The sequence below is a fragment of the Scylla paramamosain genome, chromosome 14 (assembly GCF_035594125.1).
Source record: "Scylla paramamosain isolate STU-SP2022 chromosome 14, ASM3559412v1, whole genome shotgun sequence".
Classification (NCBI taxonomy): Eukaryota; Metazoa; Arthropoda; class Malacostraca; order Decapoda; family Portunidae; genus Scylla; species Scylla paramamosain.
In genome coordinates this window covers 21,071,771-21,088,173 of record NC_087164.1, presented here as the reverse complement: position 1 = coordinate 21,088,173, position 16,403 = coordinate 21,071,771, and the positions used below count along the sequence as shown (strand labels likewise).

The 16,403-nt window shown below is 42.0% G+C and overlaps 1 protein-coding gene across 4 annotated transcripts in view; it reads left to right on the top strand.

The window, feature by feature from the left end:
* The window catches only part of LOC135107005 (uncharacterized), a 93,275-nt gene that overhangs the window by 60,611 nt on the left and 16,261 nt on the right, over positions 1-16,403 (top strand). For all 4 annotated transcript variants that reach the window (XM_064016533.1, XM_064016535.1, XM_064016532.1 and 1 more), the window contains one exon: positions 8,838-8,923. In XM_064016533.1, the coding sequence (XP_063872603.1) occupies positions 8,838-8,923 (86 nt within the window). The remainder of the gene's footprint in view (positions 1-8,837; positions 8,924-16,403) is intronic.

The following is a 16,403-nucleotide window of genomic DNA, read 5'->3' as shown; positions in this document are numbered from 1 at the left end:
ACGAGCTTCCTTATATACTTCACTATGGCGTAAAGATATGAACAGCAGTGTGCAATAGAGCAAAATAGAGAGAGGTTGATTAATTAAATGGTTCGCTGGTTGGTTGGTTAATTGATTAGTTGTCTATCTGCATCACCACAGGATCATATGGCGCCGTTTACGAATATTAATGAAGTCAGAGGGCAAGGGAACTATATTTCAGGGTCATGTAATGGGTTTGCTATAGTGAGAACCGTGGTTGTAAGGAACTAGGAAAAATTATCACTCCTCCTCCTCCTCCTCCTTATTCTTATTCTTATTCTTATTTTCCTATTCTTATTCTTATTCCGTTCCTCCTCCTCCTCCTCCTCCTCCTCCTCCTCCTCCTCTTTCTCTTTGTACTAGTGCTCCTGCCCGTCACTTCCTGGTTGCTTCTCTTCCTCCCTCTCAGCACCTCTTCTCTTGGGTAATTATCCGCCTGTACTTTCTCCCTGCCTCCCTTCACTGCCCGAGCCTCCGCACCCAGGAACCTGCTGCCCGCCACACAAAAAGAGGTTGCCCTATCTTGACTTTAGGGAAGAAATCATTATGGGAGGGAAAAAAGATTTGTTGTAATATTTATAACCATGCTTTCTTTCTTTCACTTTTTTCTCTCTCTCTCCTCCTTCGTTTTCTTTTTGTATCCACTGGTCATTTAGGAACAAGATTGCTTCTGTCGTGTCTAGAGTTTTTGTTGTTTTGCTTGTCTGTCTGTCTGTCTGTATGTATGTATGTATGTATGTATGTATGTAGTATGTATATCTGGCTATCGTGCTGGCTGGCTGGCTGGCTGGTTGGTTGTCTGGATGGATGGATGGATGGGTGGATGGGTGGATGTCTGTCAGTCGTCTCTCTCTCTCTCTCTCTCTCTCTCTCTCTCTCTCTCTCTCTCTCTCTCTCTCTCTCTCTCTCTCTCTCTCTCTCTCTCTCTCTCTCTCTCTCTCTCTCTCTCTCTCTCTCTCTCTCTCTCTCTCTCTCTCTCTCTCAAGGTAAAGATAAAGATGAAGATGACAGACAGACAGTGACAAATCATCGTCACTTCCACTGTACGAGTATGCATTTCACGTCACCATACCAACAGACATACGTATGCCAGTATACCCTATGATAACACCCATCTGTTCTTTAATACTGTAGCCAGTTCACGTCTAAAAATACAGAAGGCATAGTATAAGCAAACCAAACCAGTGTAGTAGTCTAAAAAGTGTATTACCGTATTAGATATCATACAATTATTTCGAAAGTACCTCATTGTGTTGCTGCTTCATTGTTGTCACTTATAACATAACAACATAAGAAATACGGGAAGCTGCAAGAAACGACCAGGCTTACACGTGGCAGTCCCTTTATGAAATATACCTACCTATTTCCACCTATCCATAAACCCGTCAACTCTTCTTTCTCACTTAGGTCAGCATTCAGAAACACTTTGCTCTCTCACCACGACTATTCTCAAACGTCACAAAGATAATTAGCCAGGGCCCCCAAGACCATTCCTATTGTTAATGATGTAGAAATTTTGTTAAACTGTCACTGAAATCTTTAAAAAACAAATACCCTTTTAAAACCCACATAGATTCAACCAGAGGCTTTTAAAGTAGTGGAGGTGCGGGCCAGAAATGTTTCAGAATATGGGCCTTAATCTGTAGTCATGCCAGGTGTTGCCGTAGAAGAGGGTTACCTGTTACTGCCAGAGCTGCTGTAATGGGAGGGAGGCGAGCAGACGGACCAGTAGGAAGGAGAGAGGAAGAAAGTGGACCAACCGGTGGAGGAAGGGCGGAAGGAGGCGGTCAGGTGCGAGGAAGGGAGGGAGAGGGACGGAGGGAGGGAGGGAGGGAGGAGAACTGGTGTGTGAGAGAGAGGAGAGAGGAAGCGAAAAGGGAATATGGAAAAATTATACTACTTTCACTATACTGGACTGTGTGTGTGTGTGTGTGTGTGTGTGTGTGTGTGTGTGTGTGTGTGTGTGTGTGTGTGTGTGAGTCATTGTGTGTCTGACGTATGCATGTTTGTCCGTCGGTGTCCATATCTGTTGATCTGTTTGTTTGGCTGTCTGTGTTCGATACCACAGAATTGTAACTCAGTGGTGAAAAAGATACTACTACTACTACTACTACTACTACTACTACTACTACTACTACTACTACTACTACTACTACTACTACTACTACTACTACTACTACTGCGACGACTACAGCTACTTTTTTCTTCCTCGTCTTCTTTGAGAATTCTTGCTTATTGTTATTATCATCACTTTTCCTCTTTTATCACTATTATTACCCTCTAAATGGGACACCCCGCTCAAGAGACAAAAGGAAGGACGTGCGTAATATTAACTGTTATCGCCTTTAGCATCAAGTTCAAGTTTTATTTTCCCTACCCTTCCCTTCCTCTTCCTCCGCTTTTTTCTCCTCTTTTCTTAGAGGCGGCTGCAGCTTCTCGCCAGGGCCACGTGTGACACGCCTCCACCAAACTTTCCTTGCCCTCCCTCTCCTCTCCTCTCCGGTTCGTGAGTGGTGGTCTGTGTTGCGTCTTCCTCTCCCTCCCTCTCCCCTCCCTCTCCCCTCCCTCTCCCCTCCCTCTCTCCTGCCTGGCCTCCACCCCTTGTGCCGTTAATTGGTTCACCTTTGGACTTCGTGATCATTAACTTAGGTTTTTTATTTTTCGTTTCACTTTTCTTTTTTTTTTTTAGTGTTCTATCCTGGGTTGTTGCGTCAGTGTGCGTATGATGCGTTATTTATTTTGACCTGACTTCTCCCTTTTTTTTTTTTCTATTATTATACGAAATGCTGTAGGATTCTGAACACTGTTTTTATATACGAAGCGACTCATGCTTTCCCATTCACTGCTATATATAATACATGATTTATTTAAGCCTCCTACACCTCCTCCCATTTTGTATCAAGAATTTTAATACGTAACGCTGCAGGACTCTAAACACTAACATTACATAAGAAGTATACTTACATACATACAGTTTCCCATTCCCGCTAGATATAATCCGTACTTTATTCCACCCCACAGTGACTCCTCCCTTTTACCTCCAATTTTTTAATACGTAACGCTGCAGGATCCTAAACACTTCCGTTACATACGAAACATACATACATACACATTTCTATCCTTATTCTTAATGTTATTACCACACGCTGTCTCGAGATAAGCCTTTCATTACACCTTTTCTCATCCCACACACACACACACACACACACACACAGACAGACAGCACAATATAGAACAGTCTCATTAAGTAACACAGCAGAGTCATAAACACTACCATTACATAAGAAGTGGCCTATTTGTATACGCCTTCCTGTTCTCCATACATAGACTAATTAAAAGTGCCTACCTGTCATCTCACACTGTCTCGGGATCCCATCACTTTCACTCACTCCCTCACTCCCCCACATGGCTGTAAGGTTTAATTGGTACTCTGGTGGGGAGGTTCCTATGTAGCATTGTACTCTTGTTTCATCCGTCTCTCAGCAATTTTGCCACCTGAGGACTTGGCAACTTGGTAACACTGATGCTTTCACTCGCTGGTGGGGTCTACATGTGGCAGGTCTGTTTAATCTTAGCAAAATAATTCTTTAATGGTAATATAACAGATTATTAGATGCTGCTTCATGTTATTAAGGGTTTAGTTTACTGCACGTTTCCAGACAAGATGGGAATACACAGACCAGTCAGAGAGAGAGAGAGAGAGAGAGAGAGCATGAGTCTTTGGCAGTGTTACCACGTTCTCTTGTCTGCAGCTGGTAAAAAAGTTATTGTATTTGTTGAAACGGAGTGTAATAACTGTTTCATGTGTTTACATTGATTTGTTTCTTTTTACGTGTCAAGGAGTTTGGCCAAGAACACAAAAAATGGAGAAAGGCTTCGTCATATTGCCGCTCTGAAAAATTAGTTGCTGAAAGAGTCAAAAAAAAAAAAAAAAGAGTTGACCAACCTAGTTTCAGAAATGTCTTAAGACTCCCAATTGAAAACAGTTCAAATCGCACGGGTGGAAGTAAAAACAATAGAGGCAGAGTTAACCAGTGAGAGGAAATGGTCGAAACTTAACCTCAGATTGTGGGAAAGGAGGAAAAAAAAAAAATATATATATATATATATATATATATATATATATATATATATATATATATATATATATATATATATATATATATATATATATATATATATATATATATATATATATATACATAATATAGAGCATTCCAGTTTATCAGTGAAAGGGATGATGATCAGAGAGAGAGAGAGAGAGAGAGAGAGAGAGAGAGAGAGAGAGAGAGAGAGAGAGAGAGAGAGAGAGAGAGCTCCTTGCATCTGGCCACTGCTGCAGCCGCTCACACACGTCAGATCCAGCCTCTCTCTCACGATTCTCTTACTTTGCCATCATACTTTCACAGCGATCAACCTAAGCATTCATTCAGTCACTTATCATGTAACACGGTAATCAAACTCTCTCTCTCTCTCTCTCTCTCTCTCTCTCTCTCTCTCTCTCTCTCTCTCTCTCTCTCTCTCTCTCTCTCTCTCTCTCTCTCTCCCTCCCTCTCATTCGGTAGTTGGTTGGCCGTTCGTCTCGTCCATTCCGATTCAGGCAGCGAATTATCGGAACGAGTCTTTATCATGTTTATACTAGATTGCTCTCGTGACTGGATTCTGTCGTCTTTTTTTTTTTTTTTTTCAGTGGATTTCCTTGACTACGTTTATCTTTTGAGCAACAAGTCCTCGTTCTATAAAAGGGTTGGTATATATATATTTGCTTGTTTACTCGTTTACTCATTATTTACTTATCTATTTCATTTACGGTAAGTTTTCACGTTTTTTTTTCTCGTTTTTCAACAACTTGGATTGTTTCAAGAGACGAATCGAGACATTTTGGAGTTAAACTGGTCACCTTGTATCGATTTCATGTTTTGTTATATTTGTTTTTTTATTCTTTTTTTCATTTTCATTATTATTTCCACTCCTTTTTTAGTCTCATTCACAGTTAGCTGCTCCTCCACAAGTATATTGCAATTCCTAGACTTTCATTGGTCATGTTAGGCGTATTATTATTATTATTATTATTAGTTTTATTGTTAGTAGTAGTAGTAGTTGTAGTAGTAGTAGTAGTAGTAGTAGTAGTAGTAGTAGCATTCAGCTTATCATTACTTGGAATCTCAACATTTTTCCCAAGCAACGCCCTCTCTTGGTTAGTTTTCGAAGGTAGTGGTGGTGGTGATGGTGGTGGTGGTGGTGGTGGTAGCTTGTTATTTTAATCCATTGTCACCAGCACATTGTTTTGCTCGTCTTGGTGAGAGTGAGAGTTTGGTATGATAATAACATTAATGACAGGAGGACAGTGAAAATGGTTATGAAAGTATTTGATCATGGTGTTATCAGTTCTTCTCCTTCCGCTCCTCCTCGCCTTGCAGACAGACTTAGATAGAATGAATGAATGGACGGATAGATGGCAAATGCAATTTAATATCAATAAATGCAAAGTGCTTAGCGTAGGTAGAGGAAACCCACACAATAGGTACACATTAAACACCCAAACTCTGGTAGGTACAGGGTACGAGAAAGATTTAGGAGTTATAGTTAGCTCTGAACTCCGTCTAGGGAAACAATGCATAGAAGCCAGAAACAAGGCAAATAGGGTACTAGGATTCATTTTTAGGAGTGTTAAAAGTAGAAGGCCGGAGGTAATATTAAAGTTATACTTGGCGCTGGTCAGACCTCATCTAGACTACGCTGTGCAGTTCTGGTCCCCACATTACAGGAAAGATATAGGTCTATTAGAATCAGTACAGAGGAGAATGACTAAAAGGATACAGGGGATGAGGAGTATTCCTTACGAAGCGAGGCTGAAGCGGTTAAATTTACATTCTCTAGAGAGACGTAGGTTAAGAGGGGACCTGATAGAGGTCTTTAAGTGGTATAAGGGTTATAACAAGGGAGATGTAAGCAAAATTCTTAGGATCAGCAACCAGGGTAGAACAAGAAATAACGGGTTCAAGCTTGAAAAATTTAGGTTTAGGAAGGAGATAGGAAAAAATTGGTTCTCGAATAGAGTGGTAGATGAGTGGAACGGACTCAGTAATCATGTAGTTAGTGCTAGGACACTAGAGAGCTTTAAGAGAAGATTAGACAAGTTTATGGATGGGGATGATAGGTGGAAATAGGTAGGAGTGTTTCATACAGGGACTGCCACGTGTAAGCCTGGTCGCTTCTTGCAGCTTCCCTTATTTCTTATGTTCTTATGTTCTTATGTTCTCACCCCTGAAATATCCCCTCAACCCCACACACACAAACACACACACACACACACACACACACACACACTTCGTATCACCATAAACTTAGCCCGAAACGCGAAAGGCAAACAGACAGTCATAAGCACGGATATTACAACCACAAATAGAGAGACATGGATGCGATATGACCACATGAGAGAGGAGAGGGAGAGAGAGAGTGGTGATGGTCCCTTGAGCCTCCTAATGAGAGCACTGTGATAGACGCGTGGAAGTATTCAAAGGTCAAGCGTTTAAGGTGGACAGGATGAAATTATTGTGTGGTGTCTCGTATTGTGTGTGGATGACCTTGGCTGTGGTGGTGGTGGTGGAGAGAGAGTGGACAGTGGGCTTCCCCTTGCTCTCTCTCTCTCTCTCTCCCTCTCTCTCTCTCTCCCTCGCTTATAACGGCATTAATGTAGGTTTCTCCCCTAAGGGCGTGCTGTACGTGTAATCTGCTTGCCTTGGGGAGTGTGGTTTTCATGCTTGAGTTCAGTGAGGGGATGTGTCTTGCAGCACGAGTAGTTGGTAGGTATTACTGAGGTCCTTCGTAATGTACTGTGCAGCGGCCCTGAGGGTCTTAGCCTTGTCAATGGGCGTTTGGTGTTTGTCGGGTGTTCAAGTGTCAAGTGTTCTGTGATTTGTAAATGGGTAGAAAGGGTGTGTGCGTGTGTGTGTGAATGTTAGATTAAAAGCTCCAGCAGGAATGACTGGTGCTAGTGCTGCTGCTGTTGCTACTACTGTTGTTGCTATTGTTACTGCTATTGTTGCTATTGCTATTGTTATTGCTGCTGCTGCTGCCGCCGCTGCTACTACTACTACTACTACTACTACTACTACTACTACTACTACTACTACTACTACTACTACTAAAACCTCTACTGTTACAACCACGACAGCAGCAACTAATTTTATAACAATAACTACTATATCACCACCACTACCACCACCATCACCACCTAAATCCTTGACAAATTAGCTATAACGCCAACAACAAGAACAACTACTACAACAACGCCATTAACAGCAACAACAACAAAGACATTACAACAGTCCCCCAGTGTGACGGAGTGTTCCCGTGACATCCACGCGTGGCAGTGAGGCGCAGCAGCAGGTGACACATTGGTGCTGCGCTGGGACGTACCTGTTTGTCCCGCGGCACTTTGTCAACTCAAACGCCAGTGTCGGCAGCTCTGTCACGGAACTTTGCCCTGTGACACCCTCGTTAAGGGTGTAAATTACCTGAACATCAGACGTCATGGGCAGACTGGCGGACCTAGTGGCCGATCTTACACCTTATTTTTTTTTTTTTCCTCTCTCCTTTTGTGTAACGCGAGAAGATCAAGGGCGCGGGGGGAGAGGCAGACCTAGGGCTAGGCTGGGGCGGGGCGGGGCGGGGCGGGGCTGGGCTTCAACGGGGCATCGTGTGCGTCATCGAGGCCGCGTGCATCGTGGTGCGTGGCTTCTTTCCTCCCGCGTGGCCCTGATGAGCTGTTTTGAGAGGCTGTGCTGAGGCTCCCCGCCCGCCGGCACTGCTCTTCTTCACTCTGCATGCCTGTGTGTGTGTGAGGAGTGAAGGGAAACGTGCTCATTGACAAGTGTGTGAAATTAAGTAGTTTTATTGCCATTAGCATAAATTGTATAAACATTAACATAACGGAACATTTTGTTGAGCCCGAACTCTTCCACAGACAGAATTTCATTATATACTCGTGTCAGCAGTTTAGTTCCTCAGAAGTGCATGCAACTGTAACTCAGCGAAAATAAAATTAATCTATTTATCTTTCTTAGGTACAATGCAAACTAACTATATGAATATGCAAATAGACAAACATTGATGATAAATACACATACTCTTACAAAAACAAGCAGCCGTGTGTGTGTGTGTGTGTGTGTGTGTACTTTTATACCTTTAACTTTCACCAATCCTCCATTACGATTTTTAAGTTTAGGCAGGTAAGAACAACACTGATTTTTCTACTGGGTAAATGAACAAACATATTGCACCCGAGGCATCGCGATCTTTATTAACAACTGGTGGTGGGAAGAGATTCCTCGCGTACGGTATCTGACGTTCCTTTTCCTCACTATTCACCAGGAAAGTAACAACGAGGAGCCCAGTCTTCCCCATTATCTGATTACTCATCCTCGTTATCTTTGAACCCACTGCAACAAATATAATTCCAGGTCGAAGGTTGCGGGTCAGGGTTTTGAAATGCTTGTGACAGGAGCGGCGGCAGCTAAGGAGTCCCTTCATTACACGCCTCTTGCAATATAAATTAAGAGAAAATGTTCTAATCACGCTTTACTGCGTCATGGCTGCGTGCCACGTGTAGTCACTGTAACGATGCATGTGTTGTGGCCTTACTAAGCATTCTCTCTCTCTCTCTCTCTCTCTCTCTCTCTCTCTCTCTCTCTCTCTCTCTCTCTCTCTCTCTCTCTCTCTCTCTCTCTCTCTCTCTCTCTCTCTCTCTCTCTCTCTCTCTCTCCGGCGTGACCCTCAACAACAGTAACGTGACTTTCTTTCTCCTCCCCCAGGGTCACAATGGCTTCGACGAGCTGCGACGCTACATCAAGTCAGGCGGCGAATTTTGCAAGGAGCTGGCCACCATCATGCACGAGAGGTGAGTGTTGACTCTGCCCGCCTGGTGTCACGTGTCCTGGTATTGTGGCCTTGTTGCTGTGACGTGAATCGGTCAGGCAGTCAGGCGATCAGTCAAACGGTTAATCGATACCATATTTCAGCCTTGACTAAGTGTGTGTGTGTGTATGTGTGTGTGTGTGTGTGTGTGTGTGTGTGTGTGTGTGTGTGCAGGCAAGTTTGTACGCATGCGAGTGTTAAAAAAAATACGTTCTTTGGTATACTTTCGTGACGGTGTAACGGTATGTGATCACTTATATCTTCTAAGAGTCATCAGCCAGTCCACAGGTGCGGGAACAGCTGTAGCTCAAGCACCCACTCCTGCCACCTGAACCCAGGCAGTGAATCACCCCGCACTGAGAGCGTTCGTCACCATTACGAAAAAGACTAATATGACGTAATGTAAATTCACCATGCATAAAGTTATAAAGAGGAGAGCGAGCAGTGCGCAGTAGTTATGGTAGTAGTAGTAGTAGTAGTAGTAGTAGTTGTTGTTGTTGTTGTAGTAATAGAAACGAAATGAGGGGGAATTATAGATCCTAGTAACAAAGAACGCTAAGAAAGAACCTAACTAACCTAACTTTATCGTACCTAACGTAACCTAACCTTACCTAACCTAATCTCACCTCACCTATCCTAATCGAACCTAATATAAATTTATCACTAATAAAACTATAAACAAAACAAGATAAAGGAAAACATAGGAGTAGGAGGAAAGAAACAGCAGAAACAAGAGAAATTTAGAGATCGTGACGCTACTACAAGGAAAGAACAAACAGCAATTGACTTGTTGCCCCTTAAGAGACTGTCAAATTCTAAAATAAGTGAAGAAAATGAAAAGACAGAGAGAGAGAGAGTTCGTATCGATAGTGCTTCTGAACGTTTACCTCGGCCTTCATTGTTATTGTCTTTCTCCTTCACAAACACACTCTCTCTTACTCTCACTCTCTCTCCTCCCTCCCTCCCTCGCTCTCACCTCCTTCACTCTCCCTTCTTACCCACGTACTTAAATCCATTTCTCCCACGTCATTCTCTCTCTCTCTCTCTCTCTCTCTCTCTCTCTCTCTCTCTCTCTCTCTCTCTCTCTCTCTCTCTCTCTGCATGTGTACGTGTAGCTAAGTTTTCTTCGTTTCTTTTTTCTTCCTTTCCTGTCTAACAACCTTACTCTCTTGATTGAGTGTGTGTGTGTGTGTGTGTGTGTGTGTGTGTGTGTGTGTGTGTGTGTGTGTGTGGCGAGTTTTTACCATTCCGGCCTATCTTACAACTCTACGCTTGTCATGATTGGCGTGGAGCAATGAAAAAAAAAAAAAAATTACCGTCAGATACCCGTGTTCGTTTGTCAGTCAGCAACACAGCCGCCCTTCGCTGCCTCGCAAAGCCATCACTTAACTGTACAATGCATCCACGCTGGTGTGAATTGTGGGGAAATGTCTTTGTATATATTACGAGGAAAATTATTCTTCTCCTTTTGTGTGGTCGTGTTTGTGTTAGTGAGATGCAGTTGTTTTTTTTTTTTATTTTCTTTTTTCTTCTTTTTCGTTTAGTGTTGCGTATAATCGTCTCTCCTTCATCTCATCTAACTGTTATGTCTCTGGTTTGTTGTATTATTATCGTTGTTGTATTATTCGTCTACTGTCTTATTATTATTAGTATTATTATTTTTCTTTCATTTTCATTCATTCTTTATTTTTTCTTTTTTTCTTCGTGTTTTTTTTCTCTCCCCTTCCTTTCCTTTTCTTCATACTTTCCCTTTTGTTTTCTTTCATTTAAACGTCCTTTTTCCTTCGCTTCCCTCATTCATTTATTAGCATTAATTCCTTCAGTTCCTCTTTTCTTTTCTTTCTTTTACTATTTCCCTTCCCCCGTCCCTCCCTCCCTCCCTCCCTCCCTCCCTCCCTCCCTCCCTCCCTCCCTTAATTAGTTAATCACACAATCCCTGTTCGTAATTAAGTAACAAATACCCCGATAACAAGATCAACACACAACCTGCCAAACTAAAAGGACAAGTACAAACCCAATATGGTAAAAAAGAAAAAAAAAATAGATTCACAGACTAATAAGGCAAAGTTAGACCAGATTTATGCCAAGGTTGTGAGAATTGATAACGACTAATCTTGCTTGGCACCTAAACTCTGACATTTCAATTAGGCTAATACACTTGTGGTCTCGTCCATATACCATCCAGTGATAATAAGGCCGCATGTGTGTGCATGTGAGTGTGTTTATCTATGTTCTTAGCACCCCATTACCCAACACGTGAAAAGGAGAGTTCTTACTGTTAATATTCAGGTTAAGTACGAACGTCAAGGGTACTGCACAAGTAGAGAGTTTAAGGGGAAACTAAGAGAGGTCTAGAAGAAGCCTGAGAGGATTTTACTGTAAGTTTAAGAAAGGTTTAAGGGAGGGCTGGAGAAATTCAAGGGGAAACTAAGACTATTTGATGAGAAAAGGTAATGAGCTTTAAGAGAAGGTCTAGGTAGATTTATAGGAAGATTTTCAAAGTTTTTAAGAGAAGATTTAAGGAACTTTAAGAGAAGAACAAGCAAATTATGGGAAAGGATGATGGGTGGACATGGATACACTGTGAGTCTTAGACAGGGATAGCCACGTGAATATCTGCTAGTTTATTCTTGGTTTCCTTATGTTATTTTCTTACCCGAGTGTAGCCCGAGACGAGACGATCAGAATTAACAAGCGGACATTGGAAAATATTAATACACTTAGCAAGACATTAAAATGACGTAATAATTAACCTTTTGGTTGTTAATAACAGTATGACACTTGTTATTTAATTTAACTGTTGACGTTTTTACTGAGACTGAAAGGTTTGAAATACCTGACCACTCCTTGTGTTATTGAGTCTTTTGGGATTATACTTCAAACCTGCTCCAGATTTTTTTTATTAATCTTGAGGAGAACCAATAACAGTGAAAGGATCGTTTATTTTCATTGAGAAGTGAGATAAATATTTATTTGACTTCAGGCAGAGAGAAGAAGAGAAACGAGATGGTCAGTCAGTCCCATCCTTGAGCCGTGACCTTTGAGCTTCTTGAGGGTCCTTCGTGCGTGGGCGTGGATGCTGTGGTGGCGAGTGTATGCACGTAGGTGGGCAGGATATATGGACCAGTGGATGGACCTCTTCTTGCCTCGACCCTGGTTTTTGTGGATCCTTCGTAACCTGCCTAGGCCCCTCACCAAACTTGGCTATGATCTCGTGGCTCCCTTTCCCTTCTCCACCTTTGGCTTAGGAAGAGTGAAAGTCCGGAGGGAGAAGGGGTCCTGTTCTGTAGCTTGACCATGTGATCGTGACGCGTAGCTGAAAATTGCGTAGTTCACAGGCTCCCAGCATCATTATGGGGGGGAAGGTGAACCGGGTGTGCGTGTAACTTATCGCGAAGGTTGCTTGTACTACGATCGCCTGCCCACGAGCATCGCAGTGACACCAAGGAGTAATACACAGCATGCTCGTGCGCTTCAAGACAGCTAAATTAATGCCAGCTCATGTGGAAGCTGTCACTCGCTATATTCGAGGCTTCTTTGGAAATTTTAATGGTCGATTCCACACACGAAGATTCCACCCATGATAAGTTCCCTTAGCCTAACCTAACCTATTGCGTGGGAGAAACCCTGTGAATGGAATGTTCTCAGGGAAAATTTACCTGGTGGGAACTTTGATATGGTACAAGTTTCTGTGATATAAGATGCTATAGTCAGTAATCGAGTAAAATACCACAGTTAGGATCGTTTCCAAAGTTTCATGCGCTTTCTTTCAATATAAACCCTTGCACTGCTATAATCGCCTCTTTTAACACCATGAACACTATAAAGAATGTTATTTTCGTGAACACAGAACAAAAGAAAGAACGTGATATTAATCTAGTCTTTCTTATTCCAAGTCAAGTATTTCAAAGATTGCCGCGCGAGTACAGATGACTTAATTAAAAGTTGTAGGTACTAATGGGAAGATTGTTAAAAGTGAAAGGGTGAAGTCCTCTGATCTAGGAGTCCATAGGGTTTAGTAAGGAGACTGTCAGATCAGAGGACGGAAGATTAAGGAGAAAACAAAACACGGTAGAAGTACAGAAGGTTATTTGACTTCTGGCCACGACTGTACTAATAGGGTGAGCTAGGATTCTCTCTCTCTCTCTCTCTCTCTCTCTCTCTCTCTCTCTCTCTCTCTCTCTCTCTCTCTCTCTCTCTCTCGCTCTCGCCTATATTATACCATACATGCCTTTCTCTTCTGCACACTTCAGCGACTTCAATATAGAGGGTTTGTGCGGAATAGCTAGCACTTGGTATCATTGTATTTTAGTTCATTGTACTTAGGATGAATTACTGCATTACTCCTGTCCACTTCTTTATTGCTGCGGCGTGTAATGGATGTTTAAAGTGTGCAATTTCTTTGTGCACCAATTTGGGGATTACAGACTCAAGTAACATGGCGGGAAATAAACTGGTGCACTAATAACGTATTGTTTTTATTTATTTATTTATTTTATTTATTTTTTTTACTCGCTCACTTCGTCGTAATGGAAGTATAAAGTCGGTAGTTTCATTATACTGCACTATTTTGGGGATTACAGGTTCAGATAGTATTGAAATATTGCTCTTTTCACTTGTTTCTTTCATCTGTAATAGGATTTTGTAATGGAAATCTTAAGGTCTGCAATTTCTCTCTCTCTCTCTCTCTCTCTCTCTCTCTCTCTCTCTCTCTCTCTCTCTCTCTCTCTCTCTCTCTCTCTCTCTCTCTCTCTCTCTCTCTCTCTCTCTCTCTCTCTGTTCATTATTAGGGGTATTTAGTCTCAGATAACAAAAAGGAGGGAAAGAAATGTAGTTATTGATGAAATATATTCTCTTTTACACTTGCCCACCACGCCGATAATATGATAAGTTGTGGAAATGAAGCCTTTTTTTTTCTGTGCTTCATTTGAAAAATTTATGGTCACAGATAACAAAAAAAGAAGGGAAAGAAATGAGGGTACTGTTGAAATATTTCCTCTTTTGCACCTGCCCACTTTGCCAGTAATGATGGAATGAAAATCTCATGTCTACATTTCCTTTTCTCTCGCTCTTCATCATTATGGCAATTTACGGACTCAGCTGGCAAGACGGAGGGGGGGAAAAAGAGGTTACTAATGAGATATTTCCTCTTTTACACTTGCCCACCTCGCCAGTAATATGATACGTAATGAAAATGTTAAGTCTGCACTCTCTCTCTCTCTCTCTCTCTCTCTCTCTCTCTCTCTCTCTCTCTCTCTCTCTCTCTCTCTCTCTCTCTCTCTCTCTCTCTCTCTCTCTCTCTCTCTCTCTCTCTCTCTCTCTCTCTGTGCACCATTTGAGAAGTTACGGATTCTGATGAGAGGAAGAAAGAGAAGAAAAACATGAACTAATGAAATACTGTTCTTTTATACTCGTCCACTTTGCCAGTAATATAATACGTGGTGAAAATTTAAAGCCTGTTATTTTTTCTCTCTCTGTCTCTCTCTCCTTAGACCGAATCAGGAATTATGCGGAACAGGGGAAGAAAAGAATGCGATCACAGAAGACGTAAGCATTAATGTGTCGGTGTTCAGTATTATGTGAGGAAATTTTATATGATTCACTTTTATCTCAGCGCTGAGTGACGAAGGCGCCCGCCCTTGAGCTGCCCAGCCTGAGATCCGCCTCTGCCTCGTGCAATGCCTGCTACCGTTATTATTGTATTACTCCTGCCGCTGCTGCTGTTTTTTTTTTTTTTTTTTTTTTTTGTCAGTGGGTAATTATTATCATCATCATCATTATTGTTGTTGTTATTATTATTGTTATTATTGTTGTTGTTGTTGTTGTTGTTGTTGTTGTTGTTGTTGTTGTTGTTATCATCATTGCTACTACTACTACTACTACTACTACTACTACTACTACTACTACTACTACTACTACTACTTTACTACTACAACCACTACCAGTCTTACTGTTTCTGTTAACTGCAATTCTTTCGTTACCTAGGCGTTGCTTTTCCTGCATTCACTACCTGGAAGAGAATAATCAGGATTCCTAGTTCGGTATCTGCCATCCTGTCATTACCAAGTCATTCCACACAAGAACTAACTTTTTATATTTCATTAATTCAATTTTGAAGTCTTCGGGGTGAAAAGTCACAAATTATCACCAGGCTGCCGCCCACAGGCTCTAAATGATGACCAACGAAAAGAAACCAGTGAAAAGAATAACTGAAAGAACCCTTCGGGGCTGCACCTCTGCGGCGCCATCTGCTGCTCTGGGGTGGCGGGGGGGTGATGTGCTATCGGGCGGTGGTCGAATAGAAAGTAACTGGATACTGTGAAAGATTTGCAGAGAAAATGCATCAACGGTAGTGTTAGCCTGGTGGAAAATGACAACTCTTAGTGTGTGTGTGTGTGTGTGTGTGTGTGTGTGTGTGTGTGTGTGTGATATGAAAGAAAATCTATAAAGGTTTGTAAATCCTTCTTTGAGCAAGTTTCAATTACCCTGATGTAGCTAGAATAGATGTATATTGTGGCCAACACCTGAAAAAAATATCAGTACTCTTCCCGCCCACTGTCAGCAGCACGACAGTTAAGGCGAAAGAATCTCGTTTCGTTAACCTTCCATACAATTCATGATCAAACATAGTTCCTCAACTCGTTCTTACATCTGTCATACGTGTTGTCAGCATGGGGCGTGCCCTTGAGTGTTGCCTGGTGGACGCTTCAATGGGAAGAGGATGCGTCTGGGGAAGGGAGGACAGGAGAAGGTGAACTATCAGACTGAATGGCATTTTAATCCCATATGACAAGTTCTTTTCAAATGTAAGCAGCTCGGCAGCCTTGGCAGCAGCATCAGTGGTCAGGTGACGCGTGCCGTCTCTTATATCTCAGGTGACATCTATCACCACGGTGTCTGCACCTGCCGGCCGGCGACAGGTACGCTCTGGCAAAGACGGTGATGTGACTGATAGATCCATTGACAGTGTCGTGAAGGACATGACTAAGCGCACGTTTGGGTGTCTTAATGCGTTTGTTAAGATATTATCTGAGATTTTCAGGCACAGGCGAGTACTTAAGTAATTGAAAGTGAACTTAAATTAATTCATAGATCCTAATATTAAGCATCAAAGACCATGATGATACTTAATGAAACATAATTAAATAAGACAAGTAAAAATGCATTAACAAAGACCTCAGCGTTAAATGATGAAGTATGACATTTGTTCATGTATAATTATGTCTGGGTGCCTCGTGTTCTCGACGGGTGGAAAGCTCCAGGACCGTGCTGTTGTATTGGATGACTGCCTGGTCAGCGATATTGCCTCATTCCTTCAAGGGAAAGACATCTTATTGCGAAACTGGTTAGTCCGTCAGTGGCGTCAAGGTTACGTGATGTTCAGATAACAGGAAAGCGCGCAGTTTAGACGAAACTATCATTTACTGGTAGTGATATTATGCATTTTGTAAACCTATGTTATT